This window comes from Myotis myotis, unplaced genomic scaffold (assembly GCF_014108235.1).
Source record: "Myotis myotis isolate mMyoMyo1 unplaced genomic scaffold, mMyoMyo1.p scaffold_m19_p_21, whole genome shotgun sequence".
Lineage (NCBI taxonomy): Eukaryota > Metazoa > Chordata > Mammalia > Chiroptera > Vespertilionidae > Myotis > Myotis myotis.
The window spans coordinates 5804850-5823075 of record NW_023416326.1 but is presented as its reverse complement, the minus strand read 5'-3'; the positions used below and the strand labels follow the sequence as shown (position 1 = coordinate 5823075).

General features: G+C 47.9%; 1 protein-coding gene across 11 annotated transcripts in view; it reads left to right on the top strand.

Moving 5' to 3' along the window:
• The window catches only part of CNIH3 (cornichon family AMPA receptor auxiliary protein 3), a 121332-nt gene that overhangs the window by 60918 nt on the left and 42188 nt on the right, over positions 1-18226 (top strand). For 10 of the 11 annotated variants that reach the window (XM_036354819.1, XM_036354813.1, XM_036354816.1 and 7 more), the window contains one exon: positions 4845-4968. In XM_036354819.1, coding sequence (XP_036210712.1) covers positions 4845-4968 — 124 coding nt within the window. Of the gene's footprint in view, positions 1-4844; positions 4969-12120; positions 12238-18226 lie in introns of those variants that run through there. The other variant, XR_004975023.1, reaches the window with a different exon arrangement.

Below are 18226 nucleotides of genomic sequence, written 5' to 3'. Positions count from 1 at the left end.
CTGGTGCTTCTAGACCTTTGCTTTCTTGAAACTTTCTCTTCTCTACACGCAGACTCTGGAACTGAGTGTCCATAACGTAGCATCAATAAACGTTCACATGTGCCTGCTGTGCGCAAGGCACTGGTGGCACAAAGTGGCAGGAGAAACGGCCACCACCAGTTTGGAACATACCTCTAGTTTTCTAAGGCGACAGCAGAGAATGATGTAGCCTGAACCATGACACTGATTATTTTTAGGAAAAGAATCCATTATTATTTCTGTCAGGACCGTCTCTGGACAGAAGGCTGTAACCAGGGCGTGAAGAGACTTCAAGACAAATCACAGTATAAACTTTCTCTGCTTCCCATTCTCAACTCCTGTCCCTGACGAACCAGCATTTTTAGCCTCGTGAGATCAGGCCAAAGCGAATGTCAAGGGCCCATTGGAAGAAGGTAGGAAGTCACCAAATGGACCCATGTGGCCAGAGGCTGAATAGAATTAAGAGGAGACGTTACTACTTGGTTCTCTGGGAAGTCTAGAGTTAATTGGGGCGGGGAGTGAGCACGTGGATGTGTGAGCATCAGGCCCTTCCTTCTAAGCACAGATGTAGAGCCACCTCCCTGCACACCTCCCTGCACTGCACCTGCTGCCTGGCCTGGGTGGCACCTGCACAAGGTGCCTCTGACTGCCAGGAGGAAAACTTAGAGTTGAAAGAAAACCTAAGACCCGCCTGGGTGGCTATGGCTCAGTGGTTCCTGACAGGTCTCTGGTGAGGAGAGCCCGCAGCAGCTGAGGTGCTGGACAGGGAGGGTGGATGGTGGACTAAACAAGTGGTGGACACATCGCCCACTGCATCAGGGTCCTCCTGAGTCACATCTTACAATTTGGAGCTGAAAAGTCCGGTTGATGTAATTTGTCAGGAGCAATTTTCTCAGGAGCAACAGGCAGGCTATGACACTGGTGATCCTTCCCCAAGAATGGTTTTACGATGCTTGGGGGCGCCTCTTATGTACAACAGGGGTCGTGTGTGTGTGTGTGTGTGTGTGTGTGTGTGTGTGTGTGTTTAGGGACAGCAGACCTGAGCGTATGTGTGTGCACTGAGGGGGAACTCGGTGCAAACGGTTTTTTCTTGCAGAAATTTTAAACAAATCTCATCATTGCAGCTTCAGTTTTTATTGTCCAGCTGCATACCTGAGTCCCTGTCATGTCACAGCAACTCCTCTCAGCCTGCATCATAGCTGCAGCCACGTGGGAGACAGGCACGGTGCCTGAGTCCTGAGGCTCCCTCCGCTCTTACAGCTGAGGCTGTGAGCGTTTCCCGGGCTTGTCCAGGGGGCTTACGGCCCAGTGATGGCGAACCTTTTGAGCTCGGCGTGTCAGCATTTTGAAAAACCCTAACTTAGCTCTGGTGCCGTGTCACATATAGAAATTTTTTGATCTTTGCAACCATAGTAAAACAAAGACTTATATTTTTGATATATTTATTTTATATATTTAAATGCCATTTAACAAAGAAAAATCAACCACAAAAATGAGTACTCGTGTCACCTCTGACACGCATGTCATAGGTTCGCCATCACTGGCTCACGCCATGGAGAGCGCGACCCCAGCACTGACTCCTGCCTTCTCTGTTTGCTCTCGTGCCCAGGCCTGGTGCTATGTGCTCATGTGGCCGCCCCCACTGATTTTGCCCCATCATTTATCACCTGTTTGCTTCTTTCTTTCCCTCACTGAGCTGTATTCTCCACGAGGAAGGGACTGCGTTTACTTTCCCCAGCACAGAGCCTGGCTTACAGCAGGTGCTCAATCCTTGAGTGAATTAATGAACCCTTTCGGTTGTCATTTGCTTCCCTGACACTGCTGAGGTCTGGCCAGCTCACCTTCTTTTGCTCATTCCCTCCCTCCCTCCCTCCCTCCCTCTTCCAACCACAGTGAAAGCACATCCCCTTGCCTGGCCTGGTTTTTTCTCCTCTTGGTTTTAATTAACTCAGACATTTCTCTTGTTCGTCTCTATCTCAGACCTGGTTGCCACTTCTCTGAAGGCTGTTTGGATGAAATAATAAAAGCTGGTATGTGTGTGTGTCCCCTCCCCACCCAAACTCATGATGGTTTTGGAACGAGAAAAGCAGAGTTGTAGGGTCTCTTTTCCATTTTTGTGGGAGCGGAGGCTGGTGGCTGTGTTTTCTCTGCCATCTTTAACCAGCGCCCTAAAACTCGTTGAAATTAAACAGGGCCTCTTCATAGGGAAAATATTGGAAATCATGGCTCCCGCTTCCTTACTCCCTGCTTCCCCTCTGGTAAAAACCTTGAACTTCTGTGTCCGAATTTCACGGGTCTCTACTATCCGCTAGTTAATCTGACATTTCACTGGTACAATAATAACCAGACACAGAACAAAATACTCCTAGCTCTTGAGACTCCGCTAAGCCCACAGCATCTAATGTGAAGATGTCAGAGGAGTAAATTGTACCACTCTTTTGAAAACAATGCTCTGGTTTGCATCACGGGGGGAAAAATAATTGTCTTCTTTATGAGCCTGTGATTCTATTATTGACTGGTTGGCTTTTTAAAGGTGACAGGCATCATTTTTCTCTTCTTGGAAGAGGATTTGTTCAGGTCATTTTCAGCTCACGTGCTTTGCTGAGGATCTTTAGGGATAACATTTGAGTCACTCAGAAACCTAGAATTGGAGAGACAGACTGTTTGGAACCAAATTACAATGGGATAAGGACTCGGGGAGCCTGCAGAGGAGGTCGGTGGAGCTGCCTGTCCGGGTGCCTTCTGACATCTCCGGAATGAGGTGCACAGACCAGCAGCAACATTGAACATTTACCTGCGCAGATGGTGGGGAGTGGTGCACAAAACGGGTGTCACTGACATCAGTAACTGGGCAGAGGGGCATGGGAGAATTCAGGAAACTGGTTCTTCTCTGGGTGAGCCGTGCATTTTCATTCATAAAGTTAGCACTTTCTGGGGCTTTTCTGCTTTTAAAGCTGAGGGCCTGGGGTTCCTTTCTCCCCTCTCTTTGTGCCTCCACCAGCAGGTCCTGGTTTATTGATTTCTTTTCACTGCCCTTTATAGTGATGTCTGGCCACAGCTGGCCAGGCCTTGAAGTGTGCTGGTATATTAATATAAAGTTTTAGAGGCAAGTATTTGTACTTGCCTCAAAAAATATAGGAGACACCTGAAACCTGTATGATCCTATTAACCAATGTCACCCCAATAAATTTAATAGAACCATAAAAAATGCAGGTAGAGATGGATGTGGCTAGGTGTTCTTTTGTAGGGTTTGATTGCAACAAGCATGTTACATAAAAATAGAAAAGAACAAGACATAATACTTTTTTCATCCGGACATAGCTACAAACTATATATATTGATTTCAGAGAGAAAGGGAGAGGGAGAGAGAGGTAGAAACATCAACGATGAGAGAATCATTGATTAGCTGCCTCCTGCACACCCCACGCTGGGGATCGAACCCACAACCCGGTGGGAATAAAACCATGAGGTCAGTGCTTAACCACTGAGCCACACTGGCTGGCTTTTAATCTACTAGTAAAATAGTGGTGATGGATATTGAAATATCTGAAGTGCAAATACCTGGGTGAATCACTGCCGAGCTTCCTCCCTACTCATATGAGTCATGAAATGGAAGAAACTTATTCACCCAGGGGCAGGATGCGTTTGGAAGGCGGATTGGGAGAAGCCTGTTGAGGTCAGGGTAGGGGACCCCAGATGACTTGCTCAGGAGGCGGAAGGTGTTCCCGGGGACTTCTGAGGAGGGCGAGTCCTGCTAAGCAGAGGCCCTTGTTTTGCTGAAGACTGAGATGATCAGGTCTCTAGAGGTGGAGGTTAGGAAGCTGCCCTGTGCCTACCCTGCTCTTTTTTTAAAAAAAAATATATTTTATTGATTTTTTACAGAGAGGAAGGGAGAGGGATAGAGAGTTAGAAACATCAATCAGCTGCCTCCTGCACATCTCCCACTGGGGATGTGCCCGCAACCAAGGTACATGCCCTTGACCGGAATCGAACCTGGGACCCTTCAGTCCTCAGGCCGACGCTCTATCCACTGAGCCACACCGGTTAGGGCTACACTGCTCTTAACAATGGAGCATGGAACAGACTGTGGGATCTCAGAGGGAAGGTGGGGGTGGGTGGGTGGGAAGAGAGAACTTGTATGCATACACGCATAGGCACAGACAATAGGGTGGTGGAGGCCTGAGGGGCAGGGGCGGGCTATAAGGGGTCAAAGGAGATAAAAGGGGAAGTCTGTAATACTTTTAACAATAAAGTTTTAAAAAAATTAAAAAACAACAATGGAGCAGAGGAAAATTGGACTTGATTTTTTCATTTATCTACCCATTATTTCAAACATCTTTGTTGAGTCCCTTCTCTCTGTGTTACTGATGCATCACTGGGGTAGGGAGTATGTGCCGGGGGTAACAGTAAACACGGCACATCTTCTGGGGGTGGGGTGGGGCAGGTCGGTGGCCTCCATAAATAGATTGTGAAGAATTCAAACCTCACGCACATACATTTTTTTAAAAATATATTTTATTGATTTTTTACAGAGAGGAAGGGAGAGAGATAGAGAGCCAGAAACATCGATGAGAGAGGAACATCGATCAGCCGCCTCCTGCACATCTCCCACTGGGGATGTGCCCGCAACCCAGGCACATGCCCTTGACCGGAATCGAACTTGGGACCCTTCAGTCCGCAAGCCGACGCTCTATCCACCGAGCCAAACCGGTCTCGGCTGCACATACATTTTTAAAAACATGAAACTTTAAAGAAACTGTTCTGGGTCACTTGAGTCTCTGCTCTGACATCCGCCCTCCATTAGACTATGTGCTTACCTCCCCCAGGCACACACAATGCGCCGTGAGAATTCCAAGAATTCCGAGGACAGATCGAAGGACAGATCGAAGCTTTCGGCCATGGACAGGGTCACGAGAGACCAGAGCAGGCTTTCTGGAGGCAGGCCTTGAGGTGAGTCTGGAGGGACTGGGAGGTCCTGGGAGGGAGTGATGGATGATGGGTGTTGGGGTGAGAGGGGCCATACCAGGTGAGGGGATGGTGTGAGTCCCCCGCAAGGGCCGAAAGCCAGCCAGCCAGCCAGCCGTGGATCCATGTGGCTGAGCTACCGAAGAGGGAGGGAGCAGGTCTGAATTGCACCTGGGGAGCAGTGGGTGAGAACCAACTGGCAACTATCTTGTTCCGTACCGGGAGCTTCTGATGGTTTTGGACATCATCAAAGAGGTGCTTTCGGAGGTTAACTGGGGAGGCTGTGCCATGCGGAGGTGGGTTAGACCCCTGTGGAGCATTTTAAACTGCCCAGGCCGCTCCCCCCACCACCCTCTGCTGCCAGTGGAGGTTCCATTTCAGGAGGTGTGGTGTGGAGCCCCGGAAATCCATGTTTGGAAAAAGCTTTTCAACCATCTTGTTTCATTCCCTGGTTAAAAAACACATACCCTGAAACAGGAGGTGATAGCAATAGCCTACTTTCAGTGTAGTGGAGCTTGGGTTCAGGGCAGTGGCGGTGGAGAGGGAAAGGAAGGGCTCAACTTGAAAAGACTTCGTAAAAGGAGAATGAGGACGTGACTTGGTATTAGAGCTCTCCCTGCTCCCATACCCGTGATGCTCTGGACTGCATCCTGCAGTCTGTGTACCTTCTGGATTGCTCATGCTGGGCTCCCCAACTCCTGCATGACCGCATGAGCCTCACTTGTAACCCTCAGGTGAGGATTAAAAAAAAATTAAAATAAAATAAAAAAAGATCTCATTTCAAAGGTCTTTCTGGCACTATAAGATTAATATTCTATGTTTTTTAAAAATTTATCTTTATTGTTCAAAACATTACAGATGTCTCCTCCCCCCCATTAACCCCCCCCCCCCCAATCCCTCTCCTGCCCCACCCTCCAAGCCTACCACACTATTGTTTGTGTCCATGGGTTATGCATATATGCATATAAATTCTTTGGTTAATCTGAGATTCATCAGTCTGTTTTATGCTTCCATGTCCCTGAATCTATTTTTTTTGTCAGTTTATTTTTTTTCCATTAGATTTAGTGGATAGTTTTTAAAAGAGATTTTTTTTTTGTACACTGGTATCGCTGACATTACCGTCATTATTAATGTTTTAAAAACTATTTTATTAGAATTTCCGGCTCTGTTTGTATCCAGTTTTCTCATTTAAAACAGAGGCATGATGAACAGGGCAATGGCATAGGAAAAAAAATCCTCCCATTTCTCTCGCATAGAGGCACATGACCTCGCTGAGCACTGCACGTCTGATGTGTCCTTGAACGTCCTTAGAATAATGGGACACTCAGAGACAATGCTATGCCTGGCGATACTGACGTTAGCAAGGTACTTCCTGATCTTCAACAAGCCGGATCTAAGCCTTCTTTGGGGACCAGGAAAAAAAACAAAATAACTGGTGCTATCACGAGCCCTTTATGCCAGACCAAGGCAATGTTTCATTAAAAGGAAGAGAAAAAGTGCTGATGTCAGCCCTTCCTTTTCGGGAAGCTGATCCTTTTTGTCATGGAACAAAGACTGGGGAAAACGTTCACATGGTAGTCATCAGGATGGCAGAACTCACATCTGATGAACAGGCGTACTTATCATTTGATGATTATTATTATTTTGGCCGTACATGATTCAGCATTTTGATTTGCAGCGACCATTTTGGAAAAAACGAAGCATTTCTCGGTAGCGACGCGTTTCTTTGGACTGTTCCGAGTTTGCGGCCTCGTTGACTGGCTGTGTGTTGTTTCCCTCAGCCTCCGTGTAAGCTGAGGACACGGGGGTCTCAGAAATGTCCCTGTGGGTTGGCCTGGCAGGAAGTCTATGAGGATAGGACCCAGGGCCATGTCTGGGAATGGGAAGGACTCAGCTGCACCTGCTGACATGTCTCAAGAGGTCAGGGAAGAGCCTCAACCATGCTGGCTTCCCCCCCGAATCTGGTACAGGCCAACAAAGTGTTAATCTATATGACAACACCGGAAGCACACTGTTTTCAACCTGAGTCACCCATCTACTTCCTTCCTATGAAAATCCCAGCTCTCTGGCATATCGATCAAGCCCCCTTCAGGGTTCGCCGCAGCTTACCTTGCCGGCCTTCCCCCCATTCCTGCAGGCGCTGCTCTCTGCCACACCTCCATGCCTTTGTTCTTTTGCCCTTTGCTTATCATGCCTTTCCTGCCCATTGCCCTCAGTCACAGTCCTCCTCAGTGATTTTTCAAGGCCTGACTCAATGTCACCTCTATCACGAAGCCTTCCAGACCCCCACAGTCATGCGACACACATATAACGAGCACCTGCCATATGCCGGGCACGCTGCTGATGCTGTAAATACAGACGCATATGACAGTCCCTTCAGGTGTCCGCATATGTGCTTCTGTAGCCCACGCAGCCGTGTGCCAGGTAGAGTTCTGGCAAAATTAAACCGAAGTGCAGCTCTTTCATTCCTAAAAGTCCCCCGTTTCCATTGTCACACACCGAATTCCTGACTCAAGGGTGGAGGGATGGGTGAAGTGATATTGGGATTTATCATAAGAAATATACATTTGGTCTTCATCCGCGATTTCTGGCTCACAGGCCCCAGGACCCCTTGGCATTTCCTGAGTGATGAGAGAGCAATGGGAGCATCTTTTGTTACAATATTTGTTTCTTTTCCTTAGTTCCTGAAATAGCTTCTAAGCCATAAAGGGGAAATGGAGGTCTTGTTGTTCATGACAAGCCCTTTCAACCACACCTGAGTTTATGGTGATGCGGAGACTTTCGGAAAGCCCCTGGGTAACTTAAGGAGGAGGGCAGGCTTCTCGGGCCATGGAACCTACTGGAAACCTCTGCCCTCAATTCTCAGGGGGATTTTGCGGTAAGCCTTGGGCCAAGCCGCCAGCTTCTCCCTGACCCACTTTTTGGGGAGCCATTTTCCAGGGGATCAACTTTCCAGATCTCCGTGAGAACTGATTAAAGGCCTGAGCTCCGGAGATGGAAGTGGCTGAGCGAGCACAATTATTGCTGTTCAGAAACCCCACAATGCTCCCGTCGAAACCTCCTCTTCCCGGTTTGGACCTGCTGTCGCCTCACCTTGGCCGGACGTTAGGGCAGCTGAGGAGCTCTACGGGGCAGAAGCTCAGGACGTTGCTGTCCACAGGCTCTGTGGCAGGTCACTGAATTCCCAGCGTGCTCTAGGGCACTTGGAGGTATAACTCATCGGCATTATTAGACTTCTACACTCTGAGTAGAAATAATGGCTTATTCTCCTCAGACGAGAGGGAATATACAGGATTCAGTGAATTAGGCGTCGCCTGCCTTTCCGTGTGCAGGCGAAAGTGAGTTTGTCCTGGGCGAGCTGAGGGCTGCGGCCTCTCTTCAAAGCCGACTCTCGGAAGGTTTGGGCTGGGCTGCTCGCTGATTGCTTGGCGACACTTGGACACTGTTCTCTCTGATGGCTAATCTGTAGGCTAAAGTGATATCTCTTCCCCAAACTCAAGTTTCGGGGAGGAGAAATGATTTAAAATTCAGATCATGCACATACACAGCTGCCCAGACCCCCGGAAGGGACTCCCTTTGGGGGGGGGGGATGTGGGGGGATGGCTCTCCAGCTGCTCCCACGTGCGGGCTTGCCAGTGGGACCTAACTGTTCACCTGGGAGGTCTGAGTATGACCAGTGTATCAGAATATTTGCTTTTATTTATTTATTTTTTTAAAAAAAACATGTTTTTATTGATTTCAGAGAGGAAGGGAGAGAGCGATAGAAACATCATTGATGAGAGAATTATCGATCAGCTGCCTCCTGTATGCCCCACACTAGGGATTGAGCCTGCAACATGGGCATGCGCCCTGGCCAGGAATTAAATTGTGATCTCCTGGTTCATAGGTCAATGTTCAACCATTGAGCCACGCCAGCCAGGCTCAGAGTATTTGCTTTTAAATCTTAACACAACACTTGGCATTGGGTACATCATGAATACATGTTTTCTCAATAAATGGATAAATAATTGAAGCCCAAATTCCACCATCTGACCTTATAAAAGACTAGAGGCCCAATGCACGAAATTCGTGCAAGAGTAGGCCTTCCTTCCCCCGGCTGCCAGCACCGGCTTCCCTCTGGCACCCGGGACCCAGGCTTCCCTCGCAGCCCTGGCTTTGTCTGGGAGGATGTCCGGTCTAATTAGATATTATGCTTTTATTATTACTATAGATTTTTGGATTATTGGTTCTCGTGGTTTCCCCCTGTAACGTCCTACCCTCTTGCTGCCACTGCTCTCGTTTATCCATGAGCATGGGGTGTACGTGTGCCCCAGAGGCTCCCTTTCCATGCCGCTGGCCCTCCCCTCTCTGCCCCTCCCGGGGGACGGGCCCTGGCTGAGGCACTGCTGGGGCTTCATGCATTGCATTTTCCTGTCAGATTTGCAGGTCTCGCTGCAGAGACATCCCCTTCCCTACAGTTAATGCAAAGAATCATGACGTGGGAGGCAAATTGGAAAAGGTAGACGTGAACTCCTTGAAGTCTCTAGAATTTAATCCAGGTTGGCGTTCAGGGCCCCCAAACCTATCTTTTACTATCATCTCTTTCCTGTGTCAACTCAGAGCCGAACAGACCTGCTCAGTGATCAATGAAGTAGCATGTGCATCGGCACCCTGCCCCCCTCCCTTCCCTTCCCTGAATCCTACCTGCTCTTCCAGGCGTGGCTTCTGTCAGCTTTCCCCTCTTTCCCCGCCACCGATCTCGCTGAACTGTGGAGTCATCGACGATGGACACGACTCTGGGCCATGAGTCCAGGCCCCTTGTGAAGTGTGGGCTCTGGGAACCAGCTCTGTGATCACGTTGTCTGGGTGTGAATCCTGACCCTTCCATTTACTAGTGGCGTGTCTTTGGCGAAGTTGCCCAGCGTCTCTGTCCCTCTGGGCCTTACCAATGGTCCATGTGAGGAGCTGGGACTCACTGGGGAGTTGGGTTTCTTGGAAGCTTGTTTCAAAGGCTCAAGAGAGACCATAGACTAATCAGGCCCAACTATGTTGGCATCCACTCCTTGCCCTGCACGCCAGGACATAAAGGTTGGCGCGGTCCCCATTGGCAAGCTTGTGTTTTATAGCTCCCAGGCACTAAACTGTGAAACAACCACTTGTCTTCGAAGAGGCTTAGCTGCCAGGTTCTTCAGTCTGTCCAGGAAGCCGGCACCCCCAGCCTCCACCTCTGGGGGTTAGAGCTCAGGCTGTAGAGTCAGATAGATCTGGACACGAGTCCCGCCACTCACTGTGTGGCCTCAGGTACGTGCCTGGCCTCTCTGAGTGTCTTCTCATTGGTAAGATGGTGATGATCACCCACCTTGTAGTGTGAGCATTAAAGGAGATAGAAGTGCCTGCCCGGGGCCTGGGCCCCAGTGAGCAATCAGCCTTGGTTATTCATAACCACTGTTTCTCAACTGCCTTCCCAGAAACATGGGCATTTGCTGTCATTATCTGGTGGGCTCGTGTGACATCTGGTGCTCATGCAGATGAAGCTTCGAGAACTTTTTGTTCAAATGTCAAAGAGCTTCTTTCAGTGTGTGCATGTGTACAGACACTCTGTGCATATATGCATGTGTGTGTACACTGTGCATGTGTGTACACTGTGTGCATGCAGTCACTGTGTGCATGTGTGCATGTGTATATGTGTACAGATACTCAGTGTATATGTGCATTTGTGTACAGACATTCTGTGCATGTGTGTACACTGCATGCACACATGTGTGTGTACAGACACTGTGTGCATGTGTGCATGTGTACACTCTATATATGTGCATGTGTGTGTACACTCTGTGCATGCATGTACACTGTGTGCATGCAGACACTGTGTGCATGTGTGCATGTGTATATGTGCATTTGTGTACAGACATTCTGTGCATGTGTGTACACTGCATGCACACATGTGTGTGTACAGACACTGTGTGCATGTGTGCATGTGTACACTCTATATATGTGCATGTGTGTGTACACTCTGTGCATGTGTGTACACTGTGTGCATGCAGACACTGTGTGCATGTGTGCATGTGTATATGTGTACAGATACTCAGTGTATATGTGAATTTGTGTACAGACATTCTGTGCATGTGTGTACACTGTGCATGCACGCATGCGTGTGTACAGACACTGCATGTGTGTACAGACACTGTGTGCATGTGTACATTCTATATATGTGCATGTGTGTGTACACTCTGTGCATGTGTGTACACTTTGTATATGTGTGCATGTGTGTGTACAGACTGCATGTGTGCATGTGTGTGTACACGGCGTGCGTGTGTGCATACAGACACTGTGTGCATGTGTACATGTGCACAGACACTCTGACCTTTATAATGCTCTCAGACCTTCTTTAAATGAACTGAGGAAAAGGAGTGATTAAGTGACAGAGCCTTTAAACACTGGCACTGTGGCCGGGCACAGAGGGGTGGGAGATAAGGAGAGCGGAACTGAATGAGCACAGAGGAGCTCTCTGGGCGTGCTGGAGCCAGGACCTGGGAGGGAAGGAAACACGGCGGTAATGTTCAGACTCCATAAAATTAGATCCAACATTAATCTTGTGAGTTACAGACTCATTAGCTGTGGGGCTGAGTTTAATAGCCTCAGATTTTCCCCAGGACGCCTGACACTGTGGTTAAGAATGGCCCACACACTCTCGCACGTGGAGGCCCGGGAAGATATTTCACATCTGATGGAAAAGCTTAGGCTCTCTGAATTAGCAAATAGAAACATATAAATATAATGGCATCACGGAGTTATCCTGTTCTTTATGGCGCCAGTCCTGTCTGCGGAGGCATTCGCTGCCAGTATTTTAGGAGGATAAAGGGCCCAGTCGAGGAGCTGGGTTTTAGACTGGCATTGGGAGGCTGGTGGGCATTCCAGACTTCCAGCATGCACCACTCAGCTGCCCCAAATGCTCAGCAGTTTCTGAGTGAGACCAGTTCCCCTGACAGGACAGCTGCCTCTTCAGCAGTCCTGTTAAAATAGATGCCACGCCTCCAGCGGTGGAAGGAGCCAGGGCCCAGAACGAAATGGGGCGTCTCTAACAAAGGCTCATTGTTTGTGATCTGTTGACAGTGCCTGCCTAACGGTGCTAATAATAGGAAAATCACTTAATTTCCGCAGAAGGCAGCACTCGTGGGAAGATGACATTAAGACGAGTTAGGAACACAAGCAGGAAGCTGCGTCCCATTACTCTGCCTCCCTCACCCAAGGACTCTCTGAGATCGGCACTTCTGTGGTTAGAGACCCTCCTCTGTCCCCCCCACTCCCCCCCTCCTACTTCTTTGATGAAAATGTGGCTTCCACCTTTGCCTTTTCCTGCTTGCACAGGTCACGCTGGCTCTTACCTGGCTTTCATGTCAGAACTGATGCACATTGCAGGAACGGGAGAGGTGAACTTACTTATGGAAAGCCAGCACAGCTTGAAAGTGGGAATTTCAGCCCAAAGTTTCTGACTAGCTTGCCATCTGATTCAATTTAGTAGAAAATATGTCTGTTGAATACACATGATGTCAGGAGCCTTGTGCTAGCTGCCTCCATGACATTTACACTCTTCTGTTGTTGTTCTTATCAAAGTCATGGTTGGCTCCGTGCAACTCTGTTAGATTCTGAGCGCCTTCCAGGTTGGGCTCTGCCCTGCTTATACATGTGCCTACAGAGTAGTACGTGCTCTGAAGTAATAAGTGAAAGGTAGACATGGTCCTTGTCTGCATTTTCTCATCATCCAGTGGGGCAACTTGTGTAAGTCAACTGCAGTACCAGTTAGACTGCAACAACTGCATCCATCCATCAACTCATCCACCTGTCCATGTATCTATCCATCCACCCATCCATCCACTCATCTACTCATCCATCCGTCCACCCATCCATCTACCCACTCATCTATTCATCCATCCATCCACTCATCCATCCACTCATCCATCCACTCATCCATCCATCCATCCATCCATCCATCCACTCATCCATCCATCCACCCATCTACCCACTCATCTGTTCATCCATCCATCCACTCATCCATCCACTCATCCATCCATCCATCCACTCATCCATCCACCCACCCATCCATCCACTCATCATCCGTCCATCCATCCATCTACGCACTCATCTATTCATCCATCCATCCACTCATCCATCCACTCATCCATCCATCCATCCACTCATCCATCCACTCATCCATCCATCCATCCATCCATCCATCCATCCATCCATCCACCCACTCATCCATCCGTCCACCCATCTACCCACTCATCTATTCATCCATCCATCCATCCATCCATCCATCCATCCATCATCCATCCACTCATCCGTCCATCCATCCATCTATCCATCCATCCATCCATCCATTCATCCATCCATCCTTCCATCCATCTACTCACTCATCTATTCATCCATCCATCCACTCATCCATCCACTCATCCATCCATCCATCCATCCATCCATCCATCCATCCATCCATCCATCCTTCCATCCATCTACTCACTCATCTATTCATCCATCCATCCATCAATCCATCCATCCACTCATCCATCCATCCATCAAACACATATTGAGCACCTATTATATGCCAGACACAGTGAGGATAGCTATGATTCAAAGACAAATAAGAAAGAGTCTCTAATGTCAAGGGCTTCCCAGTTTGTAGAGGGAGATAGACATGTAAAGAGTTGAGTTATAAGACAGGGTGGTATTCCACTTAAGTAAGATATCTACAGTAGTCAGATTCATCGAGAAAGAAAGTAGAATGGTGGTGTGTAGGGGCTGAGGAAGGGGAAATGGGGACTTATTGTTTAATAGGTACAGAGTTTGAATTTCTGGAAATAAATGATGGTGATGGTTGCACAACAATGTGAATATGCTTAATACCACTGCACCTAAAAATGATTAAAGTGGTAAATTTTATGTCATGTATATTTTACCATAAAACCCCCCAAACAAACAGGGTAGTAACTGCTGTACAGCCCAGGGACCAGTGACCCCTGGAGCCCAAGCCTGGCCCGGCTGGCCGGACACTGCAACCTGCCTCACCCCCAGACCTTTATGTCCCTGCTTGTCTGGAGGAGGTGTTGGGAGGCTTTAGGAATGAGAGCAAATGGAGGTACAGGATCGGGAGGCACGTTTTACCTATAAGCGCTGGGACAGTTTGCTTCATTACACACGTCCCCTTTCCAGAAGCCATGCGTTCTGTCCACAGTGGGGGCCAAACTAAAGGGGTCACTTGGTGAATGAAGAGCATTCGCAGTTGCCTGTCACTGCCTAACAAAGAGCCCCCAAGCTTGGTTGCTTAAAGCAACAGCCACCCTTTATTTGCTCATGACTGAGCTGTGGTCTGGGCTTAGCTGGGCGCTGTCTTGGCTCCATGTGGCACTGGCTGCACTTACCTGTGGGTTTGGGGCTGGAAGAGCCGATCAACACGGTCCCCCCGCTATGTATGGCGCCCCAGGTGCATGATGGGGAGAGCTGGGGCTGGCTGGGCCTCCTGTCCTCATGGAACATCATGCTTAATGAGTCGGATTGATTTTTATTAAATTCTAATCACCTCCAATCCATGGAGATCTGCAAACATCATTTGGCAAAGTTGCAGGAATTAATAAATAGAAACCACTTAAAAATTAATTATGCTTCTTTTACATTTGCCATCAGTCATTTTACATAATTTACTAGACACTGTAATAGCTTGCTTAGGACTTATAATTTCTTTGCTTCAAGTGGCATATCATATTCCTGTGCTGCTATACAGTTTCTTTTACTTATCTTTATGTGCTAAATTACTTTTATTGATTCTTTTTTTTTTTTTTTTACTTTTATTGATTCTTAAATTGGTTTAACAGAAACACTTATTTCTTGTAAAGCCACAGAACGTATAGATATCACTATTAGAATATTGTTTCTTAAGGCTAATTCTCTAAATTCTTTTTTAATTTTCAAAATGTTTACTCCTATTTTATGGGTTATGTTGAAGTCAGTGCACATTTCTAAATTTAAAAGGTTGTGTTCTTTCAAATGCATTATTGTGTTGTTTGGATTGTTTCAATGATAATTACAATTTTTTTTTATTAAACCATGAACTTTTGGCAGAACATGATTGCTATTATGATGAATATCTAAGTCTTTTAACAACCAATTCTGAGCACCATCTGCATACCATATTTACATTCCTAGCATTGATGAGACACTCATAATTTTTGTTAAAATAATCAAATTATTTTGTATTGAAGAAATAAAAAGCATTGTCTGATTTTGTCTGATTCTTGTGCAATGCAAAAGATGTTCAGGCAATTTGGACTTTGTACAGTAGCAGAAAGCACTCTAGGTTTTTTCCCCTTATTAATACTAGAGGCCCGGTGCACGAATTCATGCACAGGTGGGGCCTGGCCAGCCTGGTGGCGGGGGACACTGGAGGTTGGCCTACCGGCCCCGCCCTCGATTGGGCTGGTTGGCCAGCTGCAGTGGGCGTCATAGCGACCAGTAGTTCTGGTGTTCTGGTCACAGGCTTTTTATATATATAGATCATCACTTATTCTCTGAAAACTCAGAATATTGGGGACTGATATTTAAATGAGACATTAATAAGTGTATCCACACTTGGTTGTCTTTTCTTCCAGTTTGTTTTTAATATTTTAGTGATAAATTCTTAAGTTCAGGAATGTTGAAACACTACACTTACTACTTGCACAAGAATTACAGTGCACAAATACAGTAAAAGTAACAATTATGTAGAACAAGTGGCATCTACATGACTTCAGTCTAGTGAGAAACCAGATGTGAACGGCCTGGTGTGCTTTGTGGTAAATGTGCACATGAGGGGCCTGTTTATCAATGGCCCTTGTGACAGCCCATGACAGCCTGAATGAATGGGCTCAATTTAGAATTTTAATTAATTATTCATTTTGCTATTGGCTACCATAATCATTATACTATTTACCAGTCAAAACAGAAATCTTCCAGTATGACCACAGTCACTGCTATTATACTAATAAATATTGGCTGGATAAATTATGAGCTGGAAAGCAGATCTTTGAAGTCAAAGGTTCTTTCTGGTTTTGGAGAGATTCTGGAAGGAGAGAGAGTGGCTTTGCCAACAGCAAGGGGAAAGCAGGAAGCGGTTTCCTGCAGACTGGAAAGAGGCTGAGGTCGGGGCTCTGGGGAGAGGCGACCCAGACCCTGCTTTGTGCCAGTGACTGTAGGGGAGGCAAGGCCTCAGGGACATGGCTGTGTGGTGCCCAGGGAGGCTGGAGCCTGGCATGGGGCTTCCTGGTTTCCAGCTAGGAGAGGGCAGGAGGTCAGAGGTGAAAGCTGGGACATCTCACCAGGAGCCAGTGGAGACAATGACCAAGGCAGAGGGAGGAACTGCCCAGTGCGTTGTGCTGCGGAAGCCCCAGAACTGTGCCCGACCTTGTGCGGAGCCAGTGAAGCGGATACTGAATTCCCCGCTACCCAAGCAAGAAGGGCTGCAGTTAGATCTTAGTTATTTCAAAAACAGCCCGAACCTCGACAATGCCGCCTTAGGTGTACGAGGGCAGGCCCAGCACCACGCGGGCCCCCAGTGAACAGGGTCGTCGAGCTCCGTATAGAGCAGTGATGTGAACCTATGACACCCGTGTCAGAGGTGACATGCAAACTCATTTTTTGGTTGATTTTTCTTTGTTAAATGGCATTTAAATATATAAAATAAATATCAAAAATATAAGTCTTTGTTTTACTATGGTTGCAAATATCAAAAATTTCTATATGTGACACAGCACCAGAGTTAAGTTAGGGTTTTTCAAAATGCTGACATGCCGAGCTCACAAGGTTCGCCATCACTGGTCTTGAGTGTCAATGGCAGACATCCAACTTAGAAATATATATTGTTGAGTAAATTATATGCAAGAAAAAGGTTAAAGTGTCCTGGGGGGTGAAGGGTGAAGGGGACAGCTTCAGATCCTGGTTTGAACAAACCAGTGGTAAAAAGCAATTTTGGGGACCCGGGAAGTACTTTGGGCAAAACCTTTTAACCGTTGTTGAATCTGGGTGATACGTAGGTGAATGGTCACTATACTCATTTTTTTCTACACCTTTAAAAAAAACTCGCAGTGAGGTAGAGGCGGCCAAGTACCAGAGTTCCGGCCAGTGAGATGTAGGCGATCCCTGGGGAGGTCTCCCTCTACTCTCTCCCAAAGGCATGTCTTCGTGAGCTGAAACCTGGGGGCTCTATTTTTTTTCCCCTTCCTGTTTGCCACATGGACACGATGCCTGGAGGTGCAGCAGCCTTCTTGTGACCAAGAGAACCAAACCCACAGGCTCAGGATAGCAAGCCAGGAAGGTCAGAGGCGATGGGGACAGTAACGGTGCCATGGAGCTGCTATACCCGCCCTGAACGGATTGTCCTGGTTTCCTGTCATATCAGGGAAAGAACCCGCTCTACTGAAGCATGTAATAGGGTAGGAACTGTGCTCCCCTCTGAGAAATGGAATCCCTCACTTCCGTGGCTTTCTCCCGGAAGACAGACGATTTAAGTAAAAGAGAGAGTGGTAAGGCGTATACCCAGAGCAGGGCTGATTGACAGGTGTGCAACCTCTACAGTTGCCCGGGCTCCTGTACTCAGGAGGGCCTCACAGTTGGCTTGGCGCTCTGCTCTTGCTATCTTGAAATTCTTAATAATTTTTCAACAAAAGACAGCCCTGCGTTTTCAACTTGCGCTTTGGTGCAGCTACGTATGTAGCCGATCTTGACCCGGGGGCAATTAAATGCTCACCTGTTGACCGCTCTGTCAGTAGCCAGTGGATTTGCTCTAGTTTCTCCGCTTCCCACGGAAAGGGACCCAGCTTCCAACCTGGAGGCCCAGCCGCACAGTCGCAGGCACGTTGGGGCGTAGTGGACAGTCTGCAGACCTGCCTCTGAGTCTGTCATTCGCTAGGCGCAGGGCCGGCGAGCTCTCTGTAATGTCTGCCTTCCAGCTCTTCCAGCCGCTGGAACCCCACCCGTGAACCGTGCACCCAGCGCACCGCGAGGAACGCCCATCGTCTGTTTATTTAGTGCCTATTCAGCGCGAGAGACAGGGATTCACTCCAAGCCCAAAGCGGTGGTGTCCTCCACCCGGATCTCCCATCCCTTCCCAGGATGGTTCTCCTTGCTTCCCACATCTCCGGACTCACCGGAAACCCGAGTTCCGTCTGGAATGACCGTCGCGGCGTTCACTGCCCTGTAAGAAATCCCTCACCCAGGAGGCAGGCTGCGTGCAGGCCAAGAT